Source organism: Engystomops pustulosus, chromosome 4 (assembly GCF_040894005.1).
Source record: "Engystomops pustulosus chromosome 4, aEngPut4.maternal, whole genome shotgun sequence".
NCBI classification, from domain to species: domain Eukaryota; kingdom Metazoa; phylum Chordata; class Amphibia; order Anura; family Leptodactylidae; genus Engystomops; species Engystomops pustulosus.
In genome coordinates this window covers 16,365,906-16,379,824 of record NC_092414.1, presented here as the reverse complement: position 1 = coordinate 16,379,824, position 13,919 = coordinate 16,365,906, and the positions used below count along the sequence as shown (strand labels likewise).

The window sequence follows — 13,919 nt, the reverse complement described above, 5'->3', positions numbered from 1 at the left end:
GTGAGTGCAGCTCTGGGGTATAATACAGGATGTAACTCAGGATCAGTACAGGATAAGTAATGTCATGTATGTACACAGTGACTGCACCAGCAGCAGAATAGTGAGTGCAGCTCTGGGGTATAATACAGGATGTAACTCAGGATCAGTACAGGATAAGTAATGTCATGTATGAACACAGTGACTGCACCAGCAGCAGAATAGTGAGTGCAGCTCTGGAGTATAATACAGGATGTAAATGACCATATGCTGGGGTCATGGAGAATGTTCTGTGGCTACTAAATACGTTCTTATCTATGAAACGTAACGGCCGCCTCCAGTCAGTGAAAGGTTCATCAGTCCTAGAAGATGGTAACACATAAAAGATAAATCGGCCCGACCGATACACACAAATAATACTCTTCAAGGCGGTTACATGCAGTTTTATGGGTTGTGATCAGGAGAAACGATCACAGTGATAAGTGACAATGGGGTGTGGCCAACATGTCTACACTAATTTGGACTTTGTAAAGACTCACTTTGTCCACTGGGTATTACCATTTCCCTTATAAATGACCCAGTCATTTCCAGGAGCAGTAACAGAAGTACAGTGCACCTTTAAGGGGGTGGGGCCTGTTGCTCCCCCCCCAATCAGATTAGTTTTCAGAAAATGATGTTTATACATAATAAGCCTAAAGGATTTGTTGGATCCTAAAGATGAGGTGTCTGGGCCAAATTCTCTGCTTGCTAGTCCGAAATCTCTGCCAATCAGAGCAGTGATCCACCTCTGCCTGTGATTGGTTAAAAGTCACTTCCTGTTAGTTGAGAGGGGGTGGAGTTATCAGTTTAGTGCAAAAACGGGAGTTGTGAGGAGAGAATAAACACATAATGGATGGAGGATGGGACACAGAGAATGCCCGAGTGGCTCCCCCAGTGGTGACGATTGGTAATTACATCCACAGAAGAGCTCGCACCATCGTACCCCTCAACAACACGGAGATCCAGAGACAAAACAATGTGAAACACACAAATATACGCCCCCTGCAGGGTACAACAATCATGTCATCAATACATTGATACAACTGAGTTTTAATAGCCCCCTCCCCCCCCCCCACAACAAAATTGTATTAAATTTGTCCTTTTGCTCAATATTTCCCTTTACACACAAAAAAAAAACATAAAAAGTCTATAAAATATTTAACACAAAAAAAGACATTTTGCACACGTCACTTGCGCTCCTTGATCTCAACATGACATTCACCGAAATCTCTAGACCGAACCGCGTCCTGCCCTCCCCACCCCAATGTGCCGTAGCATCGAAAGGTTCCCGCCCACTGCCAGTCCACTAGATGGTGTAAGCGAGCAGAGTGAGGGCAGGGGATGAAAGGGTTAAAAAGAGGCACTTTTATAGACTGGCTGGTAATCTCCAGGTAGGAGGCGGCTCCTCCGTTCCTCTCTCGTTCGGGGCGGACACTAGGTGGCAGCGTTGTTGCACCAGGCGGACACTAGGTGACAGCGTTGTTGCACCAGGCGGACACTAGGTGACAGCGTTGTTGCACCAGGCGGACACTAGGTGGCAGCGTTGTTGCACCAGGCGGACACTAGGTGGCAGCGTTGTTGCACTGCAGCTCAGGTAGAGGCACTGTGGCAGTGAAAAAAAATTCAGTATTCCCCCAAAGTTAGTGCCGGCGTTATCTGCTACGACATCAGGATCGGCTTCTGTCGAACTTCCAAAATATCTAAAGAAGAATAAAAAAAAATTTTAACATGTAATTTCTCCATCATCAAAATCTAGAATTTGGCAAGACAACAGGAACTTTATCGCTGTACAAGATTTATTATATTTCCTAATTTCGGACTGTTTTACCCATAGTGGCATTTATAATCCTCACACTGCTGTGCTCTGTGCATTAAAGCTGCTGCACGGCTTTTCATCTCTGTTCAAATCTACATGGACACAAGCCATGTGAGGGGGTTATATACAGGAGAGGACACAAGCCATGTGAGGGGGTTATATACAGGAGAGGACACAAGCCATGCGAGGTGGTTATATACAGGAGAGGATACAAGCCATGCGAGGTGTTATATACAGGAGAGGACACAAGCCATGTGAGGGGGTTATATACAGGAGAGGACACAAGCCATGTGAGGGGGTTATATACAGGAGAGGACACAAGCCATGTGAGGGGGTTATATACAGGAGAGGACACAAGCCATGTGAGGGGGTTATATACAGGAGAGGACACAAGCCATGTGAGGGGGTTATATACAGGAGAGGACACAAGCCATGTGAGGGGGTTATATACAGGAGAGGACACAAGCCATGTGAGGTGTTATATACAGGAGAGGATACAAGCCATGTGAGGGGGTTATATACAGGAGAGGATACAAGCCATGTGAGGGGGTTATATACAGGAGAGGATACAAGCCATGGAGGTGTTATATACAGGAGAGGATACAAGCCATGTGAGGGGTTATATACAGGAGAGGAAACAAGCCATGTGAGGTGTTATATACAGGAGAGGATACAAGCCATGTGAGGTGTTATATACAGGAGAGGACACAAGCCATGTGAGGGGGTTATATACAGGAGAGGACACAAGCCATGTGAGGTGTTATATACAGGAGAGGATACAAGCCATGTGAGGGTATTATATACAGGAGAGGATACAAGCCATGTGAGGGTATTATATACAGGAGAGGATACAAGCCATGTGAGGGGTTATATACAGGAGAGGACACAAGCCATGTGAGGGGGTTATATACAAGAGAGGACACAAGCCATGTGAGGGGGTTATATACAAGAGAGGACACAAGCCATGTGAGGGGGTTATATACAAGAGAGGACACAAGCCATGTGAGGGGTTATATACAGGAGAGGACACAAGCCATGTGAGGGGGTTATATACAGGAGAGGACACAAGCCATGTGAGGGGTTATATACAGGAGAGGACACAAGCCATGTGAGGGGTTATATACAGGAGAGGATACAAGCCATGGAGGTGTTATATACAGGAGAGGACACAAGCCATGTGAGGGGGGAATATACAAGAGAGGACACAAGCCATGTGAGGGGGTTATATACAGGAGAGGACACAAGCCATGTGAGGGGGTTATATACAGGAGAGGACACAAGCCATGTGAGGGGGTTATATACAGGAGAGGATACAAGCCATGTGAGGGGGTTATATACAGGAGAGGATACAAGCCATGTGATGGGTTATATACAGGAGAGGACACAAGCCATGTGAGGGGGTTATATACAGGAGAGGATACAAGCCATGGAGGTGTTATATACAGGAGAGGACACAAGCCATGTGAGGGGGGAATATACAAGAGAGGACACAAGCCATGTGAGGGGGTTATATACAGGAGAGGACACAAGCCATGTGAGGGGGTTATATACAGGAGAGGACACAAGCCATGTGAGGGGGTTATATACAGGAGAGGATACAAGCCATGTGAGGGGGTTATATACAGGAGAGGATACAAGCCATGTGATGGGTTATATACAGGAGAGGACACAAGCCATGTGAGGGGGTTATATACAGGAGAGGATACAAGCCATGTGATGGGTTATATACAGGAGAGGACACAAGCCATGTGAGGGGGTTATATACAGGAGAGGACACAAGCCATGTGAGGGGGTTATATACAGGAGAGGACACAAGCCATGTGAGGGGGTTATATACAGGAGAGGACACAAGCCATGTGAGGGGGTTATATACAAGAGAGGACACAAGCCATGTGAGGGGGTTATATACAGGAGAGGATACAAGCCATGTGAGGGGGTTATATACAGGAGAGGATACAAGCCATGTGATGGGTTATATACAGGAGAGGACACAAGCCATGTGAGGGGGTTATATACAGGAGAGGATACAAGCCATGTGATGGGTTATATACAGGAGAGGACACAAGCCATGTGAGGGGGTTATATACAGGAGAGGACACAAGCCATGTGAGGGGGTTATATACAGGAGAGGACACAAGCCATGTGAGGGGGTTATATACAGGAGAGGATACAAGCCATGTGAGGGGGTTATATACAGGAGAGGACACAAGCCATGTGAGGGGGTTATATACAGGAGAGGACACAAGCCATGTGAGGGGGTTATATACAGGAGAGGACACAAGCCATGTGAGGGGGTTATATACAGGAGAGGATACAAGCCATGTGATGGGTTATATACAGGAGAGGACACAAGCCATGTGAGGGGGTTATATACAGGAGAGGATACAAGCCATGTGATGGGTTATATACAGGAGAGGACACAAGCCATGTGAGGGGGTTATATACAGGAGAGGACACAAGCCATGTGAGGGGGTTATATACAGGAGAGGACACAAGCCATGTGAGGGGGTTATATACAGGAGAGGACACAAGCCATGTGAGGGGGTTATATACAAGAGAGGACACAAGCCATGTGAGGGGGTTATATACAAGAGAGGACACAAGCCATGTGAGGGGGTTATATACAGGAGGGGATACAAGCCATGTGAGGGGGTTATATACAGGAGGGGATACAAGCCATGTGAGGGGGTTATATACAGGAGAGGATACAAGCCATGTGAGGGGGTTATATACAGGAGAGGACACAAGCCATGTGAGGGGGTTATATACAGGAGAGGATACAAGTCATGTGAGGGGGTTATATACAGGAGAGGATACAAGCCATGTGAGGGGGTTATATACAAGAGAGGACACAAGCCATGTGAGGGGGTTATATACAGGAGAGGACACAAGCCATGTGAGGGGGTTATATACAGGAGAGGACACAAGCCATGTGAGGGGGTTATATACAGGAGAGTGCAGCTCGGTCCCATTGAAATAAAAAGTCAGGCTGCGGTACCATGTATAACCTGAGGGAAGTGGTGGCGCTGTGGAGTAAGTGATGCAGGAGTGTAATACCTGGTTACACCAGTCTCACCTGACAAGATGCGCTGCAGGGGCAAAGTGACGTAGGTCAGGTGTGCATAGAGTAGGAAGTTCTCATCGGTTCTGTTCAGCTTCAGCCACGATCCCACCAGAGATCTCCCGGTCCCGGAGAGCGAGCGCGACCTCAGGTTGGTGACGCTATGGATATCTGTAAAGTCATAAGCAAGATATCTAGAACAGGATAAACCGATCCATCGTGCAGGGGCGTATATGACCCCGAGTCTATGCCTTCTCGGAATGTATGAATGAATTGATAAAAGGTTGCTACTCTCTGTCAAATGGGTGTGTCCATGTTGGACATGATGAACTGGTTCATCGTTCTGGTAATCATGGAGGTCCTCCCACGTTACCATACCTTTCAATTACAACTGTATACATATGTATAAATTGAGCTCCCCCTAGTGGCGACAGACATACATTTATCATTGATCTTTATCCAATCAAGGGGATTTGGACCTTTTATTACGAGAATGGAATTTTAGATGAGGATACCTCCACCATCATCATCCCGGAAGAATTCCTCGCTGTCATTGGCCGAGTGAGATTTCTTCATCTCAGCGATCCGGTTCCTCGGAACTTTCCTTTTTAGGGACGGAGAGAAGAAGGAAGGGCGGTTGTTCCGTTCCGGTGTGGGGGGAGTGCTGAATGAGGTTACCTGTGGGGGGAGGAATGGGGAATATGGAATTTAGATCACTGCTTGCTGTCAGTGAACAGAAACACCTGAAATTGCTGGACAACACTTACCCGCTCATGCAGGGGTGACCCAGGGTTGGAATCCTCCTCGGTGCCGTATGGGGAGGTGTCTCCGGTGGACACTCTGCTCACCGCCATCTCCGCGTGTCCCTTCCCTTGCGGCCCCTTCATCCGCACAAACTCCATGTTGTTGTATTTGTAAAACCCGAACGACATCTTCTGCGCCATCTTTGCCGCCACGCTGACCTGGGACGAAATACTCATAAGGACGGTGGGAAGACGTACAGGACTAGGGTTACGTCTAGACCCAACACTTACCCGGTTGTCGTAGACCTTCTTCAGGGCCTCGTAGCGGATAGACCCCTGGAATATAACTCCCTGGAAGGTGTTCGTCTTGTCGCTGGCCACCAGCTCCACGCAGACCATCTCTCCCTCGCCCACAGTCATGTCACTGAACACCTGCCGAGACAAAGGCCAACACTCTCCATAGTACACGGTACAGGGCGGTACGCAGCATACGGGATCGGATACAACGTCACCTCCTCAAAGTTGTCAATCATGAAGAAGATGTTGGGGTAGCTGATCTTGGACTCTTCCCCTTTGCTGTCCATGGGGTGTTTGCTCGGAGACGCGAATACTTGCTGAAAGAACATACATGTGTTATAGAAGATACATGTATGTGTTCTAGAAGATCTGGACAGAATCCCCAGAATTAGGGATCGTGGCCTCTCGATCACCTGGGATTTCTTCTTGTGTATGTGGATGTCACCGGCCTCAGAGCGTGTACACACTGCGCAGGTCACCATGTAATCCAGCTGCGGGGAGAACGAGAGAAGGAGGTCATGGCTATGACTGGTCATATATTCTGGCCACTAGGTGGCAGCACAACACAACATCTATTCACAGTGATCTCTATGGTAGAGACAAGATAAGCAGCTGGCACAAAGTCCACAACAAAACGATAGCCCGATAACAGGAGGGAATAACGTAAGGCAGGTCATGGAGGACATGGAGGATCTTAAAGGCGTTTTATAGGACTTAGACATTGATGACCTATCCAAAGGTCATCCGGTCGTTCACCGATACCAAGCACGGCGTAGTACAGTGGATGTACTTGATACTGCAGCTCCACCTTGTTTACTTGATCAAGACTGAACTACAATAACTACATGACCTTACAGATCTGCGAAGGGGAGCAATTCAGTGGGTGGGGACCCTAATGTCTTTTAGATGTTTCCGGTACAAGATCAGATTCTAAATATCCCTTTATTAAATTGTGAAGTCGTTAACAAACCTTTCCTTCTTCAAACCCCCACAGAAACTGTAGTTGAGAACAGACTTCCTGAGGAAATCGGGAACCGAAAGCTCTTCTGACATTTACAAAACTGCAAGAGTCAGGTATTTTCTGTACTGGCAGGAGGCCATCGCTGATAGGCAGAGTGGCATCGTTCCCCTCGCAAAAACTTTAACATCATAACTTTCCAACTTGGTGTAACTCCGAACCTACCAGTTCATCTAGGACCAGCCAATTTTTACGGGACAGGGGAAGAAGAAGGTGGACAGGGGAAGAAGAAGAAGATGGACAGGGGAAGAAGAAGGTGGACAAACCTCAGGACTTGAGCATAAGAGACAAGTACTGACCTTCTGCAATATAAGGTTCAAGTAGACGCTCTCCTCCCAGTCTATGTCGGGGTCTCCAAGGCCGGGAAGCTTCTTGGAATCCTTACGATAGACTTCAACATCCACCTGCTGGAAACAGAAGAATCTTGTGTTGAACCCAGAGGTCAGTGAACATCCATCAACAATATGGACCACCAATGACCTAACGAGTACAAGAATGAGCAGATGCCCCACTGATCCAATCAAGATCAAAGAATTAACATAGTTTTATGAAATCTGATCATTTGGTTTTCCGTGTTGCTACATAGATTGTCTATTGAGTATGGTCTCACATTCTCGTTGGAGGAAAGAAAAATTGGGTTGGAACCTTTAGTATCACAAGATTTATGCCAGATCCAGAAAGGAATTGGAGCAGTGTTCCTTCTCGACTTTTCAAACATGTGCATGCTCAGCCGAGCCAGGTGCACGTGTGTAGGAGAGTCAGGGGAATAGGTGTCCGCTAAACCAGAGTTTGGACAATATCTTAAGGGTAGATCATGATTTTCTGATTCTAACCGAGCTTCAAAAAGTCTCTTCTACAGACCTATCTCACCTCATGGAAGACCCGTTATTCAGTCCCTCATATACATCAAAACGATGGTTGGTCCTGATTGCGTCCATCCCCAACTATTCTGCTCAGCAGGAGGTGCGTGTGTAAGAATGGAGCCAGTAAGTGGCCTCCACAGGCCACTGGTCACATCCTTTGTACCAGGTCACCTCGGACCAACATATTATAGACTATTCAGGCCAGCAGCTGTTGTAGTCGGAGTAGACTACATTATATGTATTCCTCCCCCCCCCGCCCCCATGGAATTATCAAGAATTCCTGGAAAACTCTTTTAATAACAGTCTGATAATCCAGGATGCAATAACTATATAAGGTTTTGGAGAAAAAAAAAAAAAGAAAACATATACCCTACTGGGAATATTCAGTATTCGGAGCTCCGGCTCTTGGGATTTCTTTGCTATGAAATCTAATTAAAGCCAATTAGGAAGACAATAAAAGCGCTTCAGCACACAAACAAATAATCCATATAGTAATGAAGTCTGAAAAATTGGTCTACATCTAGATCTTCTATTCTACAGATCTGTCCACGCAATGTCCTAATGGAGTTTTTATAGAATTAAAAGGTGACCTGTGACCTATTAATAAAATTCTGCCTGACCTTCCTCGAGTGATTCCCGCTGTGCCCCTGATCAATTTGGCATCTGTTTTTTAAAAATCCGTCCAGCCGTTCAAAAGATATGGTCCCCGTTAGTTTATAACTGAATTAGCGCCTACCAGACAAAGGGGCGGTAACTTTATTTACACGCAGAACAGAGACACGCCCCTTAACTTGTGAGCGCTAATTCACATATAACCTTTCAGGGGCCGTATCTTGTGAATGGGTGGACGGATTTAGAAAAAACAAGCGCCAAATTAATCAGAAGCAAAGCGGCGACCACATGAGCCAAGTGTTCAGATTGTAGATTTTTCGCCCATTTCTTTTTATAACTTCTTGAAATTTGTGAAGGCAGATCTGAGGCCCTGAAGGAAAGTCATGCGGAGATGCAAAGAACTTTATACAGATGGTTCTTTGGTACAAATCCAGTTCCTTGTCAGGTGCTGCAAGGCATCAGTACTAAGCCATGTGCCACTCGGCTGCCCACCTACCCCCAGGCCACGAAAGCAAATGTAGCCACCCGCTGTACTGCGCTGATTTTTACATATATATTTTATTACTTCAGTATATTGTTTGTTTGTTTTTTTTCATTAACTCTAAGTTTTGTTTTTTTTAATTTTTTTTATTAGCTCAGTAGATTTTAAAAATATGTAGCTGACCTGCAATACCACAAACAGCCTGTTGGTGCTGTTTCTGGAAGCGAATAGCCATGTTTTTCTAATCCTACAGCCCATAGAGGTTATTCCTGTGCACAGAGCTGTCAGGTGGTGATAAAAACAAAGAATTTGGGAATAAACCTCTTAACCCCTTAAGGACGCAGGGTTTTTCGGCCGATTTCTCGCTCTCCAACTTCAAAAATCCATAACTTTTTCATTTTTCCGTGTAGAGACCTGTGTGAGGGCTTATTTTGTGCGTAACAAATTTTACTTTCCCGTGATGTTATTTATTTTAACATGCCGTGTACTGCGAAGCTGGAAAAAAATTCCAAATGTGGAAAAATTGAAAAAAAACGTCACGTGCGTCACGTTCTTGTGGGCTCAGTTTTTACGACTTTCACTCTTCGCTCCAAATAACACGCCTACTTTATTCTCTGGTTCGGTGCGATCGCGGTGATACCAAATTTATATAGGTTTTATTGTGTTTTAATACATTTTCAAAAATTAAACGAATGTGTACAAAAAAGAAAAAAATTTTTTTGCCATCTTCTGACGCTAATAACTTTTTCATACTTTGGCGCACAGAGATGTGTGAGGGGTCATTTTTTGCGAAATGAGGCGACGTTTTCATTGCTACCATTTTGAGGTCTGTGCGATATTTTGATCATTTTTTATTTCATTTTTTATGTTATGTAAAAAGGTGTAAAAGTCGCATTTCGGACATTTGGGCGCCATTTCCCGTCTCGGAGGTCACCGCCGGCCGTAACCGTTTTTATATTTTGATAGATCGGGCATTTTGGGACGCGGCGATACCTAATATGTTTGTGATTTTTACTGTTTATTATGTTTTATATCCGTTCTAGGGAAAGGGGGGTGATTTGAACTTTTAATATTTTATTAATTTTTTTTATTTTTTAAACTTTTTTTTTTATTTTTTTTTTCACTATCTTTTAGACCATCTAGGGTACATTAACCCTAGATGGTCAGATCGCTGCTACCATATACTGCAATACTTCTGTATTGCAATATATGGCATTTTTGCAGCACATTCATTACAATGAGCCACTGGCTCATTGTAACGAATCTGCAGCTGCCAGATAGCCTCGTGTCAAAAGAAGACACGAGGCTACCATGGCAACCGATCGCCGCCCCCCGATGACGTCGTCTTTTAAATGCCGCCGGCGACTTTGCCGGCGGCAACGGGGGGGTTAATAGCCGCGATCGGTGCTAGCACCGACCGCGGTTATTAGCGGTGGGGGTTTTATGCATTTTGCAAAAACCCCCACCTTTGTATGAAGAGGACTCAGCCCGTGAGCCCTCTTCATACATCCCTTATACCTCTGCGCCGTAGAGCTACGGCGCAGAGCGTTAAGGAGTTAACGCCTAAATGACCACAATAAACATGATAATCCCATAGCCTAGATCTGTCACAAGAGTTTACAGGGTCTTATCCTCCCTCTGCGTATGAGAAACCGAGGGATCGGCGCGGCAGAACACAAAGGGCACAACATATTGTATTATATATTATATATAATATTAATATTGATTATATATTTTTTTTAAAATGACAAGAGATTAATATAAATATATGTGTGGGCCCATACTGTATCTCCATATGGAGAACAGAAATCAAAGCCCTATGCAAACCACATGTTACAAAGCAAAAATTTACAACAATTACAATTAAAAAAAAAAAAAAATTTAAAAAGTAGATTTAGGGGGATTGAACATTTACCCTGCGGGTTACGCCTCTGCTAGTCACCTTTTTTCCTTCACTGACATCTGTGCTAACGTAAGAAAGTTTCCGTCGCACGTAGAAGAGCATGTCATCCTGCCGGGGAGCCCATTTCTCCATAAAATAGGTGGAATACATCCAAGTCCAAAATACAATACGATCATCTTTAAAGCAGCCTGAAAAGACAAAAATATGAGAATGGGTTAAGGCAGAGTCAAGCTGACCCCATATAACATTTCTGGAAATCTCTCTCGATATTAGTTCCCATTTCCGGCACTGAAGTCATTCTCCCGTCTTGTCTTAGATTCCTCCTCCGGAGCGCACAACACCCTCATTATTAATTTATCGAGCAAGGACAACAGGAAACAATAGGGCTTGTAATTAGACCTGACCAACGTTCTGACGAGATATCAGGGCTGTGGTTGAGAAACCACCATCTTAAAAAGGGTGTCCTTAATGTGACATGATATTAGTCAGTCACCGGAAGGAGAAGACCCTCTTCCTTATGAAAAGGTTTGCAAAGTCTGTTTACTTACCGAATACGTTCAACGGCACAGAAAGAACACAAAAGGTCAGAGAAGTGGGATACCGTGATCAATCCTCCCACGTAATTCTCAATTGAGTAACCTAGGACTGAACGCTTACCCACCATAGACGCCATACGACTAAACCCACCAGGCTGATCATCCTCGTAGAGATTGTTCAGACCCAACTGGTGGTACATAGCGCATCTATACTAGGTTGGGTGCACCAAGCTAATGGTCACAGTCTCAAACTGGGACTTCAAGATGGACAAGCCATCTAAACCGGTCATCGGTCAATTCAGGACATCTACTTTGGGTCGAAGGGAAGTGACAACTCTCTGTCGCTAGTATTGTCCATATTCTTTTCAGAGACCGAATGGACAAAGCCGTCCTTCTACAGAACTTTGGTCCAATATATGTGTGTACTGTAAAGTTGACGAAGGAGGACAATTTTAACCTACCAATAATCATTTTTTTTACCAAAAAAGTTATCCAAGAGTGTAATTTTCTTTGCCTTCAAGCCTAAGTACATCCCCAGAAGAATGGTTCATCCTACACCTGAACATGTATGACCATATTTACGAGAGAGCCTTCCACCAGGTGGTTGTTTCATCAATGGTTGTTCAGCCTAATGTGTACGGCCATCAACACCCACTCTTTACTACTCTGGTAGAGGACAACTCTAAAATACATTTGATGGAAATTATTAGAAATCAAGATTTTTTTTTAACATTTTTGTTTAAAATCTAAACGTGATGCCTCCCAACTCTTGTCTGATGGAACATCTCGAAGAACGTTGGTCAAGTTGGAATGTAACTGGCCGATCTTTTTGTATTGAACCGTTTTGTTATAGAGGAGAACGCAACAAAAAGTCAAGATGTGGCAAGAAGGAAAATGGGCAAGAAGGTCCTCAAAAACTTTTTGAATGAAGACCTCCTTAATACTTCTCCTCGACCTTGTAGACAGGTGGACATCTCCACATCTCATCAAGCGATACAACACCAAGAGCAGCACCGGTTTTAGTTCTTCGTTCCCCGTGCCTATTTTCTGCTCTGTTGAGAATCGTACCACTTAGAAGTAATGGAACTTTCATTACAATTTTTGAAACCATACCCAGTCCCGTCACGTTTCAAAGGTTCCAAATACGTGGAACATCTATAATCATCTATCAAAAGGCAATCGAGCCATTTATATGTAGGAAGCTTGGACAAGTTCCTAAAAATGAATCATGTGCCTCATATCCCAACACAGAATGATTAATATGAATTTCGTGACCGGCCTATAAATACTACGAGCGGAGCCTGGGGTTACCATGAAAAGCTTCTACCTACTGAGTCAAAGTTAAGGCCCCCCAGGCCACCATCTGTTTTGAATACGTATCATCACACATTATGGAAGCTTCACATCTCCTATCAGTCATTTTCTCCACCACCTGGGAAGAACAGTAGAAAATGTTAAAGGGATGTAGAGATTAGATTTTTTTAGGTAGATCTCACAATTTAAGTGTGATCCACCATCAGTCAAATATCCATGGGGAAGGTCCCCAAATTATTTGTGCATGTGTGAGGTAGTGTAAAGATGCGAAAGGTTGAATTTGACCTCAACGTATTCCTAGTGCACCCCAGAGATACAAATTTTCCAAACTATGTCTGGAAGCCCTTGTTCCTTCAACCCCAATCGGAGAACCTACATGATCAACCAAACTTCAAGTTTTGAAGGCCAATGACATTCAAAATTAAGTTAACAACCAAGCTTCTGGAGTTACTAATCTCTGAAAGGGGCGAAGAATTGGGAACTGAAAGGTTTCAATAATAAAACGGAACCATAATAAACCGGAACCAAAAAGTTTTATTTATTAGCGAGCAATGCAAGCAAACAACACATCCTTAACCCTAAGCTTCAGAGTGACCCTTATTAGCCAACGACAGACATATGGAAGAGTGAACACACAATTAGAACCAAAATTTTTGAAATTGTCAAATATAGGATGTGGAAAGAGGTTTTGGAGACCAAGTCAGTTTTCGTCCCTTCAATTTGAAGAACGTTTCGTTGGTTCTTCTTCTTCTCGAGAAGAAGAAGTAGATCTCTCGTGAGATATACCAACAAACCTGAAGAAGACGTCTGGTACCACCAAAATAGAAGATCTCCCACCTACACTACAACCATCTACGGTAGAACCATCAATACAATGACATGTAGAACTATGTTATCTCAAAAAGATACTACACCAGAAACTCGTAGTTTGGATTGTAACCATCCACTTTGGATTCACTGCACCATCAACCAGGTCTTGTGGAAGCTCAATTGAAGTCATCATGGTCATGGATGATGGAGTAATGCTCTTACCAACTCCAAAACATACAAAAAATGGGTAAATGTACTAGTTTTGCAAGATATTTGGGGGCTTCACTGCAAGACCTGGTTGAACATCACAAAAAATTCACTCCGATGGTAAGAACATTTAGAACCACTATGAGAATGACGTGTGATCTACTAAAATTTCCACCGAAATATTAAGATGCTCCCAATTTCCAATAGTTGTGTAATATGGTCTTTCAAATTACAGAAGACTTC

General features: G+C 44.2%; 1 protein-coding gene across 3 annotated transcripts in view; it reads right to left on the bottom strand.

The window, feature by feature from the left end:
* Positions 1 to 59: 59 nt before the first annotated feature.
* Positions 60 to 13,919, bottom strand: part of KIAA0930 (KIAA0930 ortholog) — a 28,493-nt gene continuing 14,633 nt past the window's right edge. Inside the window, exons 2-10 of one of the 3 annotated variants that reach the window (XM_072145313.1) lie at positions 10,822 to 10,997; positions 7,250 to 7,357; positions 6,346 to 6,423; positions 6,148 to 6,249; positions 5,927 to 6,067; positions 5,660 to 5,854; positions 5,408 to 5,570; positions 4,908 to 5,063; positions 60 to 1,715 (exon numbers count right to left, since the gene is read on the bottom strand). In XM_072145313.1, coding sequence (XP_072001414.1) covers positions 1,675 to 1,715; positions 4,908 to 5,063; positions 5,408 to 5,570; positions 5,660 to 5,854; positions 5,927 to 6,067; positions 6,148 to 6,249; positions 6,346 to 6,423; positions 7,250 to 7,357; positions 10,822 to 10,997 — 1,160 coding nt within the window. In that variant the 3' untranslated portion in view covers positions 60 to 1,674. The remainder of the gene's footprint in view (positions 1,716 to 4,907; positions 5,064 to 5,407; positions 5,571 to 5,659; positions 5,855 to 5,926; positions 6,068 to 6,147; positions 6,250 to 6,345; positions 6,424 to 7,249; positions 7,358 to 10,821; positions 10,998 to 13,919) is intronic. The other 2 variants (XM_072145312.1, XM_072145311.1) reach the window with 2 other exon arrangements.